This window comes from Octopus bimaculoides, chromosome 1, assembly GCF_046866305.1.
Source record: "Octopus bimaculoides isolate indiv1 chromosome 1, ASM4686630v1, whole genome shotgun sequence".
Taxonomy (NCBI): Eukaryota; Metazoa; Mollusca; class Cephalopoda; order Octopoda; family Octopodidae; genus Octopus; species Octopus bimaculoides.
In genome coordinates, this window is record NC_142928.1 from 202,304,911 (window position 1) to 202,318,858 (window position 13,948).

The window sequence follows — 13,948 nt, forward strand, 5'->3', positions numbered from 1 at the left end:
TTCAGAGCATCCACCCCCACCCCCTTTACTAATCTGGTCACCTAAATAGCAGAAACTATTTACTACACCAAGAGAGCCTCCTGGGCATTTGAGAGAGTTTAAGTCCCTTGTGCCCTTCGTGCTTATTATTCCTGTGCATCTGCCACACATGGAAGCGACCTTATCTGTTAACCTACCTCCAATTCTACTGCATCTCTCATGCGTCCTTGACTTACCACCACCACCACCACCATCATAATCATTTTCCATTTACCTGATGGAAGGAGAGTCTTGTCTGCTTTCTTGCTAGCAGCAACTTTAGTCTTTGCTGAGTTAACTTTAAGGCCCTTTGATTCCAGGTTTTGCTTCTAGACCCAAAACTTCTTCTCCAATTCTGTTTCAGATTCTGCAATAGGAGAAAGATCATCAGCACACACACCCAGAACCACGCAAATAGCTTAGGAGTGAAATATAGGATTTCTTGGTTATCTGTGAATTGATTTTGATAAAACTTTTCCCAGCTGCTTTACACTTTAAAGCAACGCCATTGTTATGTGTCCATTATTCTGTGTTACGTCCTTTTTTATTTCAGATTCTTCAGTTTTTGGGTGAACCACGTTAATAGCTTTTGAAAGAAAATAGCCCATCTAGACACTTTCTTTTTTCTTTTTCCAGAAAATGAAAGGTAATGATACATATGGCGTAGTGGTTAAGAGCGCGGGCTACTAACCCCAAGATTCCGAGTTCGATTCACGGCAGTGACCTGATTAATAATAGTAATAATAATAATAATATAATAATAGTAACATTGTTAGGAATGAGAACCCAGGTTCAAAATTTCCCCAAGACACCTGACGAAGGCTGGAGGGTATGTCAGCCGAAACGTTGTGTTAACAACAAACAAGATGAGGACAAATATCCATCAAATGTAAATAATGTAAATAATGTACATATTAAGTATACATTAAGAATTCTTTAGCCACATGAGTACCATTTCGACTGATAATTTCAAGAACCCAATGACTCATGGAATCTGTCCGTTTCTTAATAGTCGCAGGTTGGTCTGCCTCTGCTGCAGCTTTCATGGCCGCCCATAAGACATCTTTCAATGTGAATTGGCATTCATTGGCAAAAACATCTTATTAAATGACAGACCAAAGATTTTCGATAGGGTTGAGATCTGGAGATGCTAGCAGCCATATAACCAACCTTTCACCTTGTATACATAAAGACCCTAGGAATGTTTAGTGGTCCTAACAGAGTGGAGGGAGCATTGTGATGCATGAATACAAGACTCCTTAGAATTGACAGTGGTATGTCATCTATCCAGGAATCGAAGACCTCCTTCAGGAGTTTGCAGTAGATGCCTGTAGTCATTTTAACCTCTTGAGGCACCCTGACTAGGCCAACATGTCTGTTCCCAGTGATACCAGCCTACAACGTGAATCCTCCACCATGTTGTTGATGTTGTAAATGTTGGTAACACTCATCTCCAAACTAAACCCAACCATCAGGTTTGTCAAGGGTCACCTTGTTTTTGTCAGCGAACAGCACACAATTCAAGTCTAATGTCATGTACTTTGGGGCCCATTGAAGCCTCAAACTCCTGTGATGGGGCGTCAAAGGAAGCAGTTTCAGGGGTTCCCCAAAACTAAAGAACCTGAAATACATAAGAAGGGACGTTACACAGAATTATGAAGACATAACAATGGTGTTGCCATAGTGTGGAAACCAGATGGGCAAAGTTTTAACAAAATTGATTCACAGAAAACTGAGAAATCCTAAATTTCACTCCTAAGCTATTAGCATGGTCCTGGGTGTAGGAGTTCCCGTGGGCATCCAGTTTTGAATTCCTTTGTTATGACCTGAAGGATGAATAATAGTGAACTAAGAACTGATCCCTGGTGTACTCCAGCCTGTATGCTAAATTCCTCACTGTATTCAAGGCCAACTCTCACCTTACTGACAGCATTGCTGTACATGGCTTGAACAGCTCTATCAAGCCACTCCTCTCCCCTTAGCTTCCTTAGAGATCACCAAATAAGAGAGTGCAGTATCTTGTTGAAAGCTTTTTCCAGCTAAATTGTTAAATGTTTTTCCTTGCAATGAGTTCTGTAGAGACAAAACCAAATGGTAATCAGATGGTGCAATATAAGAATATTATGGTGGATGGGGTAAGAGATCCCAGCCAACTTCATGCAACTTTCTTCAGGTAGCCAAAGACACGTGGCTAGGTATTGTCTTGTCAGAGCATTACCTCTTTCCTGTTGGCAATCTCCAGCCTCAATTGTTTGATTTTTTGTTTCAAATTAGCCAGCTAATAACAGTACACATCAGAATTAATGGTCTGGTTTTGTGGGAAAAGCTCATAATAAATAATGTCTTCATGATCCCACCAAACACAAAGCATAGCTGTTTTGGCATGAATATTCGTCTTTGGTTGCTGTTTGGGTTGGGGGGAGTCCTTACACAAATTCCAGTATCTTTTTTGCACTACGTTTTCATACCTAATCCATTTTTCATCTCCAGCCACAAGTTATTTCATAAAAAAGGCATGCTTTCATTCTGTTTCAAATCATCATCATCATCATCGTTTAACGTCCGCTTTCCATGCTGGCATGGGTTGGACGGTTTGACTGAGGTCTAGTGAGCCAGATGGCTACACCAGGCTCCAGTCTGATCTGGCAGAGTTTCTACAGCTGGGTGCCCTTCCTAACGCCAACCACTCCAAGAGTGTAGTGGGTGCTTTTACATGCCACCGGCACCAGGGCCAGTCAGTCGGTACTGGCAACGACCATGCTCAAATGGTGTTTTTACGTGTCACCTGCACAGGAGCCAGTCCAGCGGCATTAGCAATGGCCTTACTCGAATGTTGTTCTCCACGTACTACTGGCGCAAGTGCCAGTAAGGCTACGCTGGTAACGATCATGCTCGAATGGTGCTTTTTACGTGCCACTGGCATGGGGCCACACAGTGACCTTGGCAACGATCATGCTCAGATGATGCTCTTAGCGCTCCACTGGCGCAGATGCCAGTCATGCGGTGCTGTAATCGAATTTGATTCAGATTCCGATTTCACTTGTCTCAACAGGTCTTCACAAGCAGAGTTTAGTGTCCAATGAAGGAGACGACATTGGCATGGGTGCCAGTCATCGAATTTGGTTTGATTTTGATTTTACTTGCCTCAACAGGTCTTCGCAAGCGGAGTTTAGTGTCCAATGAAGGAAAGGTACACATAAGTGGGCTGGTTACACCCCTGGCATAGGCCATCAGGTTATGGTCTCATTTGGCCTGCTGGGTCTTCTCAAGCACAGCATATTTCCAAAGGTCTCAGTCACAAGTCATTGCCTCAGTGAGGCCTAATGTACGAAGGTCGTGCTTTACCACCTCATCCCAAGTCTTCCAGGGTCAACCTCTTCCAGAGTTTCCCTCAACCGATAGGGTGTGACACTTTTTCAAACAACTATCCTCATCCATTCATACCACATGACCATACCAGTGCAATCGTCTCTCTTGCACACCACAACTGATGCTTCTTAGGTCCAACTTTTCTCTCAAGGTACTTACACTCTGTCTTGTATGCACACTGACATTACTCATCCAGCAGAGCATACTGGCTTCATTCCTTGTGAGCCTATGCATGTCCTCAGCTGTCACAGCCCATGTTTCACTGCCATGTAGCATGGCTGTTCTCACACATGCATCATACAATCTGCCTTTTACTCTGAGTGAGAGGACCTTTGTTACTGGCAGAGGTAAGAGCTCTCTGAACTTTGTCCAGGCTATTCTTATTCTAGCAGCTACACTTTCAGAGCATCCACCCCCACTACTGACTTGGTCACCTAGGTAACAGAAGCTATCAACTACTTCTAGTTTTTTCCCCCAGGAATGTGATGGAAGCTGTTCTCTGCACATTTTTGGTACTTATTGCTCCTGAGCATCTGCCACATATAAAAACTATCTTCCCAGTTAGTCTTCCTTTGATATTGCTGCACCTCTTATGTGTCCATAGCTTATACCAGGAACATTGTATGGAGTTTCTAGACACGTCTTTTCTACAGATCGAGCAGGGACATCTACGTGAAGGGGTTTGTGGTTTGTCTACCTTTCTACTTATTAGAACTAAGGTTTTTGCTAGGTTGACTCTTAGGCCCTACGATTCTAGTCCTTGCTTCCACACCTGAAACTTTCCTCTAGAGTAACATCCTTTCTTTTTTTATTTCAGATTCTTCAATTTTTGGGAGAACCATGGTAATAGCTTTTGAATGAAAATAGCCCATGGAGACATTTTTTCCCCAGAAAATGAAGGGTAATGATACATATTAAGTATACATTGAGTATATATTTAACAGAAAACCATAACAATATTATAACATTTATAGACATAATGAATCAGACTGGAGCCAGGTGCAACCTTCCAGTGGGCCAGCCCAGTCAAACTGTCCAACCCATGCCAGCATGGACAACAGATGTTAAATGATGATGATAGGATGATGATGATGAACTATTTAGCCACATGAATGCCAAGGAAGAAACAATCTGATTGTAGGACCTCCAACACAATGACTGCTAGGAATTTAAGGAATATAGGCTGCAAGTTATGTGGGAAACCTGGACAAACAAGCAAAGACATTTTCACTGTTTCCGTACTGAAAATAACTAAAGATTGCTTTATCGAGACCATAGTTTTTGTGCAAGAATCCCTGAAACTGCTTTCTCACAGGAGTTTGAGGTTTCAATGGGGCCCAAAGTACATGACATTAGACTTGAGTTGAGTCTGTTCAGTGATGAAGTCAGGGTGACCCTTGACAAACCTGATGGTTGGGCAAATGGTTGGGTCTATTTTGGAGATGAGTGTCACCAATGTTTACAACATCAACAACTAATTGGGTTTTTGAAATTATCAGTCGAAATGGTACTCATGTGGCTAAAGAATTCTTAATTTATACTTAATATGTACATTATTTACATTATTTACATTTGATGGATATTTGTCCTCATCTTGTTTGTTGTTAACACAACGTTTCGGCTGACATACCCTCCAGCCTTCGTCAGGTGTCTTGGGGAAATTTTGAACCTGGGTTCTCATTCCTAACAATGTTACTATTATTATATTATTATTATTATTACTATTATTAATAAGGTCACTGCCGTGAATCGAACTCGGAATCTTGGGGTTAGTAGCCCGCGCTCTTAATCACTACGCCATATGTATCATTACCTTTCATTTTCTGGAAAAAGAAAAAAGAAAGTGTCTAGATGGGCTATTTTCTTTCAAAAGCTATTAACATGGTTCACCCAAAAACTGAAGAATCTGAAATAAAAAAGGACATAACACAGAATAATGGAAACATAACAATGGCGTTGCTTTAGGGTGTAAAGCAGCTGGGAAAAGTTTTTATCAAAATCAATTCACAGATAACCAAGAAATCCTATATTTCACTCCTAAGCTATTTGCGTGGTTCTGGGTGTGTGTGTGTAAATATATATATATATATATATATATATATATATATATATATATATAGGTGCAGGAGTGGCTGTGTGGTAAGTAGCTTGCTTACCAACCACATGGTTCCGGGTTCAGTCCCACTGCGTGGCATCTTGGGCAAGTGTCTTCTACTATAACCTCGGGCTGACCAAAGCCTTGTGAGTGGATATGGTAGACGGAAACTGAAAGAAGCCCGTCGTATATATGTATATATATGTGTATATATATGTGTGTGTGTGTTTGTGTGTCTGTGTTTGTCCTCCTAGCATTGCTTGACAACCGATGCTGGTGTGTTTATGTCCCTGTAACTTAGCGGTTCGGCAAAAGAAACTGATAGAATAAGTACTAGGCTTACAAAGAATAAGTCCCGGGGTCGATTTGCTCGACTAAAAAGGTGGTGCTCCAGCATGGCCGCAGTCAAATGACTGAAACAAGTAAAAGAGTATATATATTAATAACTTAGAGAAGAACCACCAAAATGCAATTCAAACAATGAAAGACACTAATCACCATCAAGAAAAACGTATTCTACAAAATACTAATTTAAAAATCTATAAAATCTAAAAGAAATGTTTAAAATCCATAAAAATCTATAAAATACTAGACTAAAAATTTAATTCAATTTAGTAAGTTGATAAAAAAAGAAAGTGAATTGTAGACTATGAGTGTTTCATTGTTTGAATTGTATTTTGGTGGTTCTTCTCCAAATTATTAATATAATTTTTACTATAAAATTCAATTTGGTATTATTAAATTGAATATCCTTGTAAGCTTGGAATTTTAGATTCCCTAATATTATAATATATATATATATATATATATATATTAATAATTAAGTGTCCTAAGAAGTAGTACCAGCATGCTAAATATAGCAGACAAAATGACCAAACCACGAATCATCACTTAAACACAAAGGTGAAAGTGGGCAAATGAATATAGATCCTAAAAGCTCCACACCAATGATGAAAATAATCGATAATTGAAAAAACCAGATACACCCATATCACTGTGATTTTGAACTTTGAGAAAAACTCTTAGTTCATCTTTAGCGACTCTTACTGACATCAAGGTTTAAGAGATTACTCATCTCACTAATGTGTATAATGACCATTTTTAATGCTGCAGGAAATTAAAAAAAAAAAGGTGGTTGAAGTGAATAAAAGTTATTTAAATATATATGAGGATATCATTGTTTACAATAATATCAGTGGCTTAGCATGCATAAAAAACCGATAATGGTAAAAAAATTATAAATTAATAATTAAGGGTACTAACAAGTAGTACAAGCATGCTAAATATGTAAATGACAGGATGCCCCTGAGAGCTCCTCTATGCTGATGACCTTGCACTAATTGCTGAGTCACTACCAGAATTAGAGAAGAAGTTTCAGGTGTGGAAGCAAGGACTAGAATCAAAGGGCCTTAGAATCAACCTAGCTAAAACCAAAGTCCTAATAAGTAGGAAGGTAGATAAAACACAAACCCCTTCGGGTAGATGGCCCTGCTCGATCTGTAGAAAAGGCGTAGGTAAAAACACCATAAGATGTACCCAGTGTAAGCTATGGACACATAAGAGGTGCAGCAATATCAAAGGCAGGTTAACTAGCAAGTTAGTTTTTGTTTGTGGCAAATGCTCAGGAGCAATAAACACTGAAAATGTGCAGAGAACAACTTCTGCCACATTCCAGGGAGAAAAACTAGAAGTAGTTGATAGCTTCCGCTATCTGGGTGACCAAGTTAGTAGTGGGGGTGGATGCTCTGAAAGTGTAGCTGCTAGAATAAGAATAGCCTGGGTAAAGTTCAGAGAGCTCCTACCTCTGCTGGTGACAAGGGGCCTCTCGCTCAGAGTAAAAGGCAGACTGTATGACGCATGTGTACGAACAGCCATGCTTCATGGCAGTGAAACATGAGCTGTAACTGCTGAGGACATGCGTAAGCTTGCAAGGAATGAAGCCAGTATGCTCCGATGGATGTGTAATGTCAGTGTGCATACTCAACAGAGTGTAAGTACCTTGAGAGAAAAGTTGGACCTAAGAAACATCAGTTGTGGTGTGCAAGAGAGACGATTGCGCTGGTATGGACATGTGGCGAGAATGGATGAGGATAGTTGTGTGAAGAAGTGTCACACCCTAGCGATTGAGGGAACCTGTGGAAGTGGTAGACCAGGATGAGGTGGTGAAGCATGACCTTCGAACATTAGGCCTCACCGAGGCAATGACTAGTGACCGGGACCTTTGGAAATATGCAGTGTGTGAGAAGACCCGGCAAGCCAAGTGAGACCATAATCCATGACCTCTGCCAGGGGTGTAGCCAATCCACTTATTCGTACCTTTACTTCATTGGACACTAAACTCCACTTGCAAAGACCTGTTCAGGCAAGTAAAATCGAAATCGAACCAAATTCAACGACTGGCACCCATGCCAACCTTTCCTTCATTGGACACTAAACTCTGCTTGCAAAGACCTGTTGAGGCAAGTGAAATCGAAATTGTAATTGAACCAAATTCGATGACTGGCACCTGTGCCAGTGGTGTGCTAACAGCACCATCTGAGCATGGTCATTGCCAGAGCAGCTGACTTGCTTCCATGCCAGTGGAACGTAAATAGCACTATTTGAGCGTGATCATTACCAGTATAGCCTTACTGGCACTTGTGCCAGAGGCACGTGAAAAAGCATTCGAGCGAGGGCCTTGCTAGTGCCCCTGGACTGGCTCTTGTGCAGGTGGCACATAAAAACACCATTTTGAGCATGGCCGTTGCCAGTACTGCCTGACTGGCCTTCGTACTGGTGGCACGTAAAAGTACCCACTACACTCACTGAGTGGTTGGCATTAGGAAGGGCATACAGCTGTAGAAACTCTGCCAAATCAGATTGGAGCCTGGTGTAGTCACCTGGTTTCATCAGTCCTCAGTCAAATCCTGCAACCCATGCTAGCATGGAAAGCGGACGTTAAACAATGATGATGATGATGATATCTTTTTTTTTTTTCTATTCTTAGCAACTGCATCTGATGAAGGTATTTCCTTTGCTACAGACATCCGGAATTCTGCAAGTGACACTAAACAAATAAAAAAAATGTACAAATGCAGTGTTCTTGTGGGCAAAGTGATACAAAGACGTCATGGATTGAAAGTTTTAAAGGATTCTTACAATTCTGCTGTTGATGATATTCAAAGACCCAGAATTTATGTTACTTTTGATGACTCTCAGGCATATCCTCATTATTTGATTACATTCTCTGATTGAAATTAAGACTTTTGTAACTCTAAAACTATTGAAATTTGTAACACCAAAACTATTCAAATTTGTAACACCAAAACTATTCAAATTTGTAACACCAAAACTATTTAAATTTGTAACACTAAAACTGTTCAAATTTGTAACACCAAAACTATTCAAATTTGTAACACTTTAACTCTTCTGATTTGTAACACTAAAACTATTCAAATTTGCAACACCAAAATTATTCAAATTTGTATCACTACCACTATTCAAATTTGTAACATTAAAATTATTCAAATTTGTATCAATTAAAACTTTTCAATAACTATTCAGATTTATAACATTAAAATTATTCAAATTCATGACACTAAAATTATGGAATTTTATATTTTGTGAATCATATGCCCAGTATCGTTGTCTCATGTTGACATTTTCAATCTATTTTTACATTAGAAGTAATTATTGCTTAAAGTAAAATAAAGACTGCAAGTTCAAATCCAGTTAAAGTTTATTATTCTGTATTGTATTTAATAAGAACACATAAACCAATTTTGTGCCATTGAAGACATTGCTTCTTGATTTTGTAAATGTGATTCTAAGAAGAAAAAATTCTTCTTGCTTACCAAAGCCCCATCCACATGATTAGGTAGAGCCCAATTGGTACATATTAAATAGAGTTGGGGTGTAGCGAACAGTGAGCAGGGCAGTAAGGGAAAGAAAGGGGATTAGAAAACAATCATAATTTATGAAGAGGAAATGTGAGGCAGAGAAAGATGCAGTTAGAAGAGGAGATGTAGTTCAATTTCTTTAGAGTAGAGTAGGTGTAAAGTGTGTTGTTACATGTGGGTGGGACACAACTCTTGTAGCACACAGTTTCATGGATGGGTCTTCTCTAAAACCTCATATCACCAAACATCTTGGTCCATTGTCATTTCCTCTGTGAGCCTAAGATCAGTCCTCACCACTTCATCCTATGCCTTCCTGAGTCTCTTTCTCCCATAGGTACTATCCACTCTCACTGACCAGGCACTTCTATATACAGCTGTCTTCACACATCACAATCCAAACCAATGGATTCTCCTCTCCTGCATGCCACATTTAACCCCTCATATGCCTCACTTTTCTCTCAATACAGTTGTGCTTTGTCCTACATGTGCCCTGATATTGCAAATCCAACGGAGCATACTATGTTCATTCCTCTCCAGTCTATGCATGGCCTCTGCAGTCAGAGCCCATGTCCCACTATCATGTAATACAGCCGTTCTTACACAGGCATCATACAATCTACCTTTCACTCTGCGAGAGAGAGCCCTCTTGTGGCCAACAGAAGTAGTAGCTCTCTGAACTTCCTCCATCCTATTCTTATTCTAGAAACAATACTTTCAGAGCATCCACCCCCACCCCCTTTACTAATCTGGTCACCTAAATAGCAGAAACTATTTACTACACCAAGAGAGCCTCCTGGGCATTTGAGAGAGTTTAAGTCCCTTGTGCCCTTCGTGCTTATTATTCCTGTGCATCTGCCACACATGGAAGCGACCTTATCTGTTAACCTACCTCCAATTCTACTGCATCTCTCATGCGTCCTTGACTTACCACCACCACCACCACCATCATAATCATTTTCCATTTACCTGATGGAAGGAGAGTCTTGTCTGCTTTCTTGCTAGCAGCAACTTTAGTCTTTGCTGAGTTAACTTTAAGGCCCTTTGATTCCAGGTTTTGCTTCTAGACCCAAAACTTCTTCTCCAATTCTGTTTCAGATTCTGCAATAGGAGAAAGATCATCAGCACACACACCCAGAACCACGCAAATAGCTTAGGAGTGAAATATAGGATTTCTTGGTTATCTGTGAATTGATTTTGATAAAACTTTTCCCAGCTGCTTTACACTTTAAAGCAACGCCATTGTTATGTGTCCATTATTCTGTGTTACGTCCTTTTTTATTTCAGATTCTTCAGTTTTTGGGTGAACCACGTTAATAGCTTTTGAAAGAAAATAGCCCATCTAGACACTTTCTTTTTTCTTTTTCCAGAAAATGAAAGGTAATGATACATATGGCGTAGTGGTTAAGAGCGCGGGCTACTAACCCCAAGATTCCGAGTTCGATTCACGGCAGTGACCTGATTAATAATAGTAATAATAATAATAATATAATAATAGTAACATTGTTAGGAATGAGAACCCAGGTTCAAAATTTCCCCAAGACACCTGACGAAGGCTGGAGGGTATGTCAGCCGAAACGTTGTGTTAACAACAAACAAGATGAGGACAAATATCCATCAAATGTAAATAATGTAAATAATGTACATATTAAGTATACATTAAGAATTCTTTAGCCACATGAGTACCATTTCGACTGATAATTTCAAGAACCCAATGACTCATGGAATCTGTCCGTTTCTTAATAGTCGCAGGTTGGTCTGCCTCTGCTGCAGCTTTCATGGCCGCCCATAAGACATCTTTCAATGTGAATTGGCATTCATTGGCAAAAACATCTTATTAAATGACAGACCAAAGATTTTCGATAGGGTTGAGATCTGGAGATGCTAGCAGCCATATAACCAACCTTTCACCTTGTATACATAAAGACCCTAGGAATGTTTAGTGGTCCTAACAGAGTGGAGGGAGCATTGTGATGCATGAATACAAGACTCCTTAGAATTGACAGTGGTATGTCATCTATCCAGGAATCGAAGACCTCCTTCAGGAGTTTGCAGTAGATGCCTGTAGTCATTTTAACCTCTTGAGGCACCCTGACTAGGCCAACATGTCTGTTCCCAGTGATACCAGCCTACAACGTGAATCCTCCACCATGTTGTTGATGTTGTAAATGTTGGTAACACTCATCTCCAAACTAAACCCAACCATCAGGTTTGTCAAGGGTCACCTTGTTTTTGTCAGCGAACAGCACACAATTCAAGTCTAATGTCATGTACTTTGGGGCCCATTGAAGCCTCAAACTCCTGTGATGGGGCGTCAAAGGAAGCAGTTTCAGGGGTCCCCCAAAACTAAAGAACCTGAAATACATAAGAAGGGACGTTACACAGAATTATGAAGACATAACAATGGTGTTGCCATAGTGTGGAAACCAGATGGGCAAAGTTTTAACAAAATTGATTCACAGAAAACTGAGAAATCCTAAATTTCACTCCTAAGCTATTAGCATGGTCCTGGGTGTAGGAGTTCCCGTGGGCATCCAGTTTTGAATTCCTTTGTTATGACCTGAAGGATGAATAATAGTGAACTAAGAACTGATCCCTGGTGTACTCCAGCCTGTATGCTAAATTCCTCACTGTATTCAAGGCCAACTCTCACCTTACTGACAGCATTGCTGTACATGGCTTGAACAGCTCTATCAAGCCACTCCTCTCCCCTTAGCTTCCTTAGAGATCACCAAATAAGAGAGTGCAGAATCTTGTTGAAAGCTTTTTCCAGCTAAATTGTTAAATGTTTTTCCTTGCAATGAGTTCTGTAGAGACAAAACCAAATGGTAATCAGATGGTGCAATATAAGAATATTATGGTGGATGGGGTAAGAGATCCCAGCCAACTTCATGCAACTTTCTTCAGGTAGCCAAAGACACGTGGCTAGGTATTGTCTTGTCAGAGCATTACCTCTTTCCTGTTGGCAATCTCCAGCCTCAATTGTTTGATTTTTTGTTTCAAATTAGCCAGCTAATAACAGTACACATCAGAATTAATGGTCTGGTTTTGTGGGAAAAGCTCATAATAAATAATGTCTTCATGATCCCACCAAACACAAAGCATAGCTGTTTTGGCATGAATATTCGTCTTTGGTTGCTGTTTGGGTTGGGGGGAGTCCTTACACAAATTCCAGTATCTTTTTTGCACTACGTTTTCATACCTAATCCATTTTTCATCTCCAGCCACAAGTTATTTCATAAAAAAGGCATGCTTTCATTCTGTTTCAAATCATCATCATCATCATCGTTTAACGTCCGCTTTCCATGCTGGCATGGGTTGGACGGTTTGACTGAGGTCTAGTGAGCCAGATGGCTACACCAGGCTCCAGTCTGATCTGGCAGAGTTTCTACAGCTGGGTGCCCTTCCTAACGCCAACCACTCCAAGAGTGTAGTGGGTGCTTTTACATGCCACCGGCACCAGGGCCAGTCAGTCGGTACTGGCAACGACCATGCTCAAATGGTGTTTTTACGTGTCACCTGCACAGGAGCCAGTCCAGCGGCATTAGCAATGGCCTTACTCGAATGTTGTTCTCCACGTACTACTGGCGCAAGTGCCAGTAAGGCTACGCTGGTAACGATCATGCTCGAATGGTGCTTTTTACGTGCCACTGGCATGGGGCCACACAGTGACCTTGGCAACGATCATGCTCAGATGATGCTCTTAGCGCTCCACTGGCGCAGATGCCAGTCATGCGGTGCTGTAATCGAATTTGATTCAGATTCCGATTTCACTTGTCTCAACAGGTCTTCACAAGCAGAGTTTAGTGTCCAATGAAGGAGACGACATTGGCATGGGTGCCAGTCATCGAATTTGGTTTGATTTTGATTTTACTTGCCTCAACAGGTCTTCGCAAGCGGAGTTTAGTGTCCAATGAAGGAAAGGTACACATAAGTGGGCTGGTTACACCCCTGGCATAGGCCATCAGGTTATGGTCTCATTTGGCCTGCTGGGTCTTCTCAAGCAGAGCATATTTCCAAAGGTCTCAGTCACAAGTCATTGCCTCAGTGAGGCCTAATGTACGAAGGTCGTGCTTTACCACCTCATCCCAAGTCTTCCAGGGTCAACCTCTTCCAGAGTTTCCCTCAACCGATCGGGTGTGACACTTTTTCAAACAACTATCCTCATCCATTCATACCACATGACCATACCAGTGCAATCGTCTCTCTTGCACACCACAACTGATGCTTCTTAGGTCCAACTTTTCTCTCAAGGTACTTACACTCTGTCTTGTATGCACACTGACATTACTCATCCAGCAGAGCATACTGGCTTCATTCCTTGTGAGCTTATGCATGTCTTCAGCAGTTATGGCCCATGTTTTACTGCCATGAAGCATGGCTGTTCGTACACATGCGTCATACAGTCTGCCTTTTACTCTGAGCGAGAGGCCCCTTGTCACCAGCAGGGGTAGGAGCTCTCTGAACTTTGCCCAGGCTATTCTTATTCTAGCAGCTACACTTTCAGCGTACCCCCCCCCCCCCCCAAACTGACTTGGTCACCTAGATAGCGGAAGCTATCAACTACTTCTAGTTTTTCTCCCTGGAATGT

General features: G+C 41.0%; 1 protein-coding gene across 2 annotated transcripts; it reads left to right on the plus strand.

Moving 5' to 3' along the window:
* Positions 1-642: 642 nt before the first annotated feature.
* LOC149137955 (protein mono-ADP-ribosyltransferase PARP15-like) lies at positions 643-9,192 on the plus strand. Of its 2 annotated transcripts, none has more exons than XM_089340954.1 (2): positions 643-664; positions 8,469-9,192. In XM_089340954.1, exons 1-2 carry the CDS (start codon positions 658-660, stop codon positions 8,714-8,716), a joined length of 255 nt encoding a protein of 84 aa, XP_089197080.1. In that variant the 5' UTR covers positions 643-657; the 3' UTR covers positions 8,717-9,192. The 2 variants fall into 2 exon arrangements, with proteins under 2 accessions (XP_089197080.1, XP_089197031.1); XM_089340905.1 differs by lacking the exon at positions 643-664 and adding an exon at positions 815-4,288.
* The last annotated feature ends 4,756 nt before the right edge of the window (positions 9,193-13,948 follow it).

Bases quoted from the DNA above. Each gene is read 5' to 3' on its own strand.
- LOC149137955 (XM_089340905.1), top strand. From the start codon at position 4,258: ATGGAGACATTTTTTCCCCAGAAAATGAAGG. The intron at 4,289-8,468 runs GTAATGATACAT...TTCTATTCTTAG, and splicing joins TTTTCCCCAGAAAATGAAGG to CAACTGCATCTGATGAAGGT.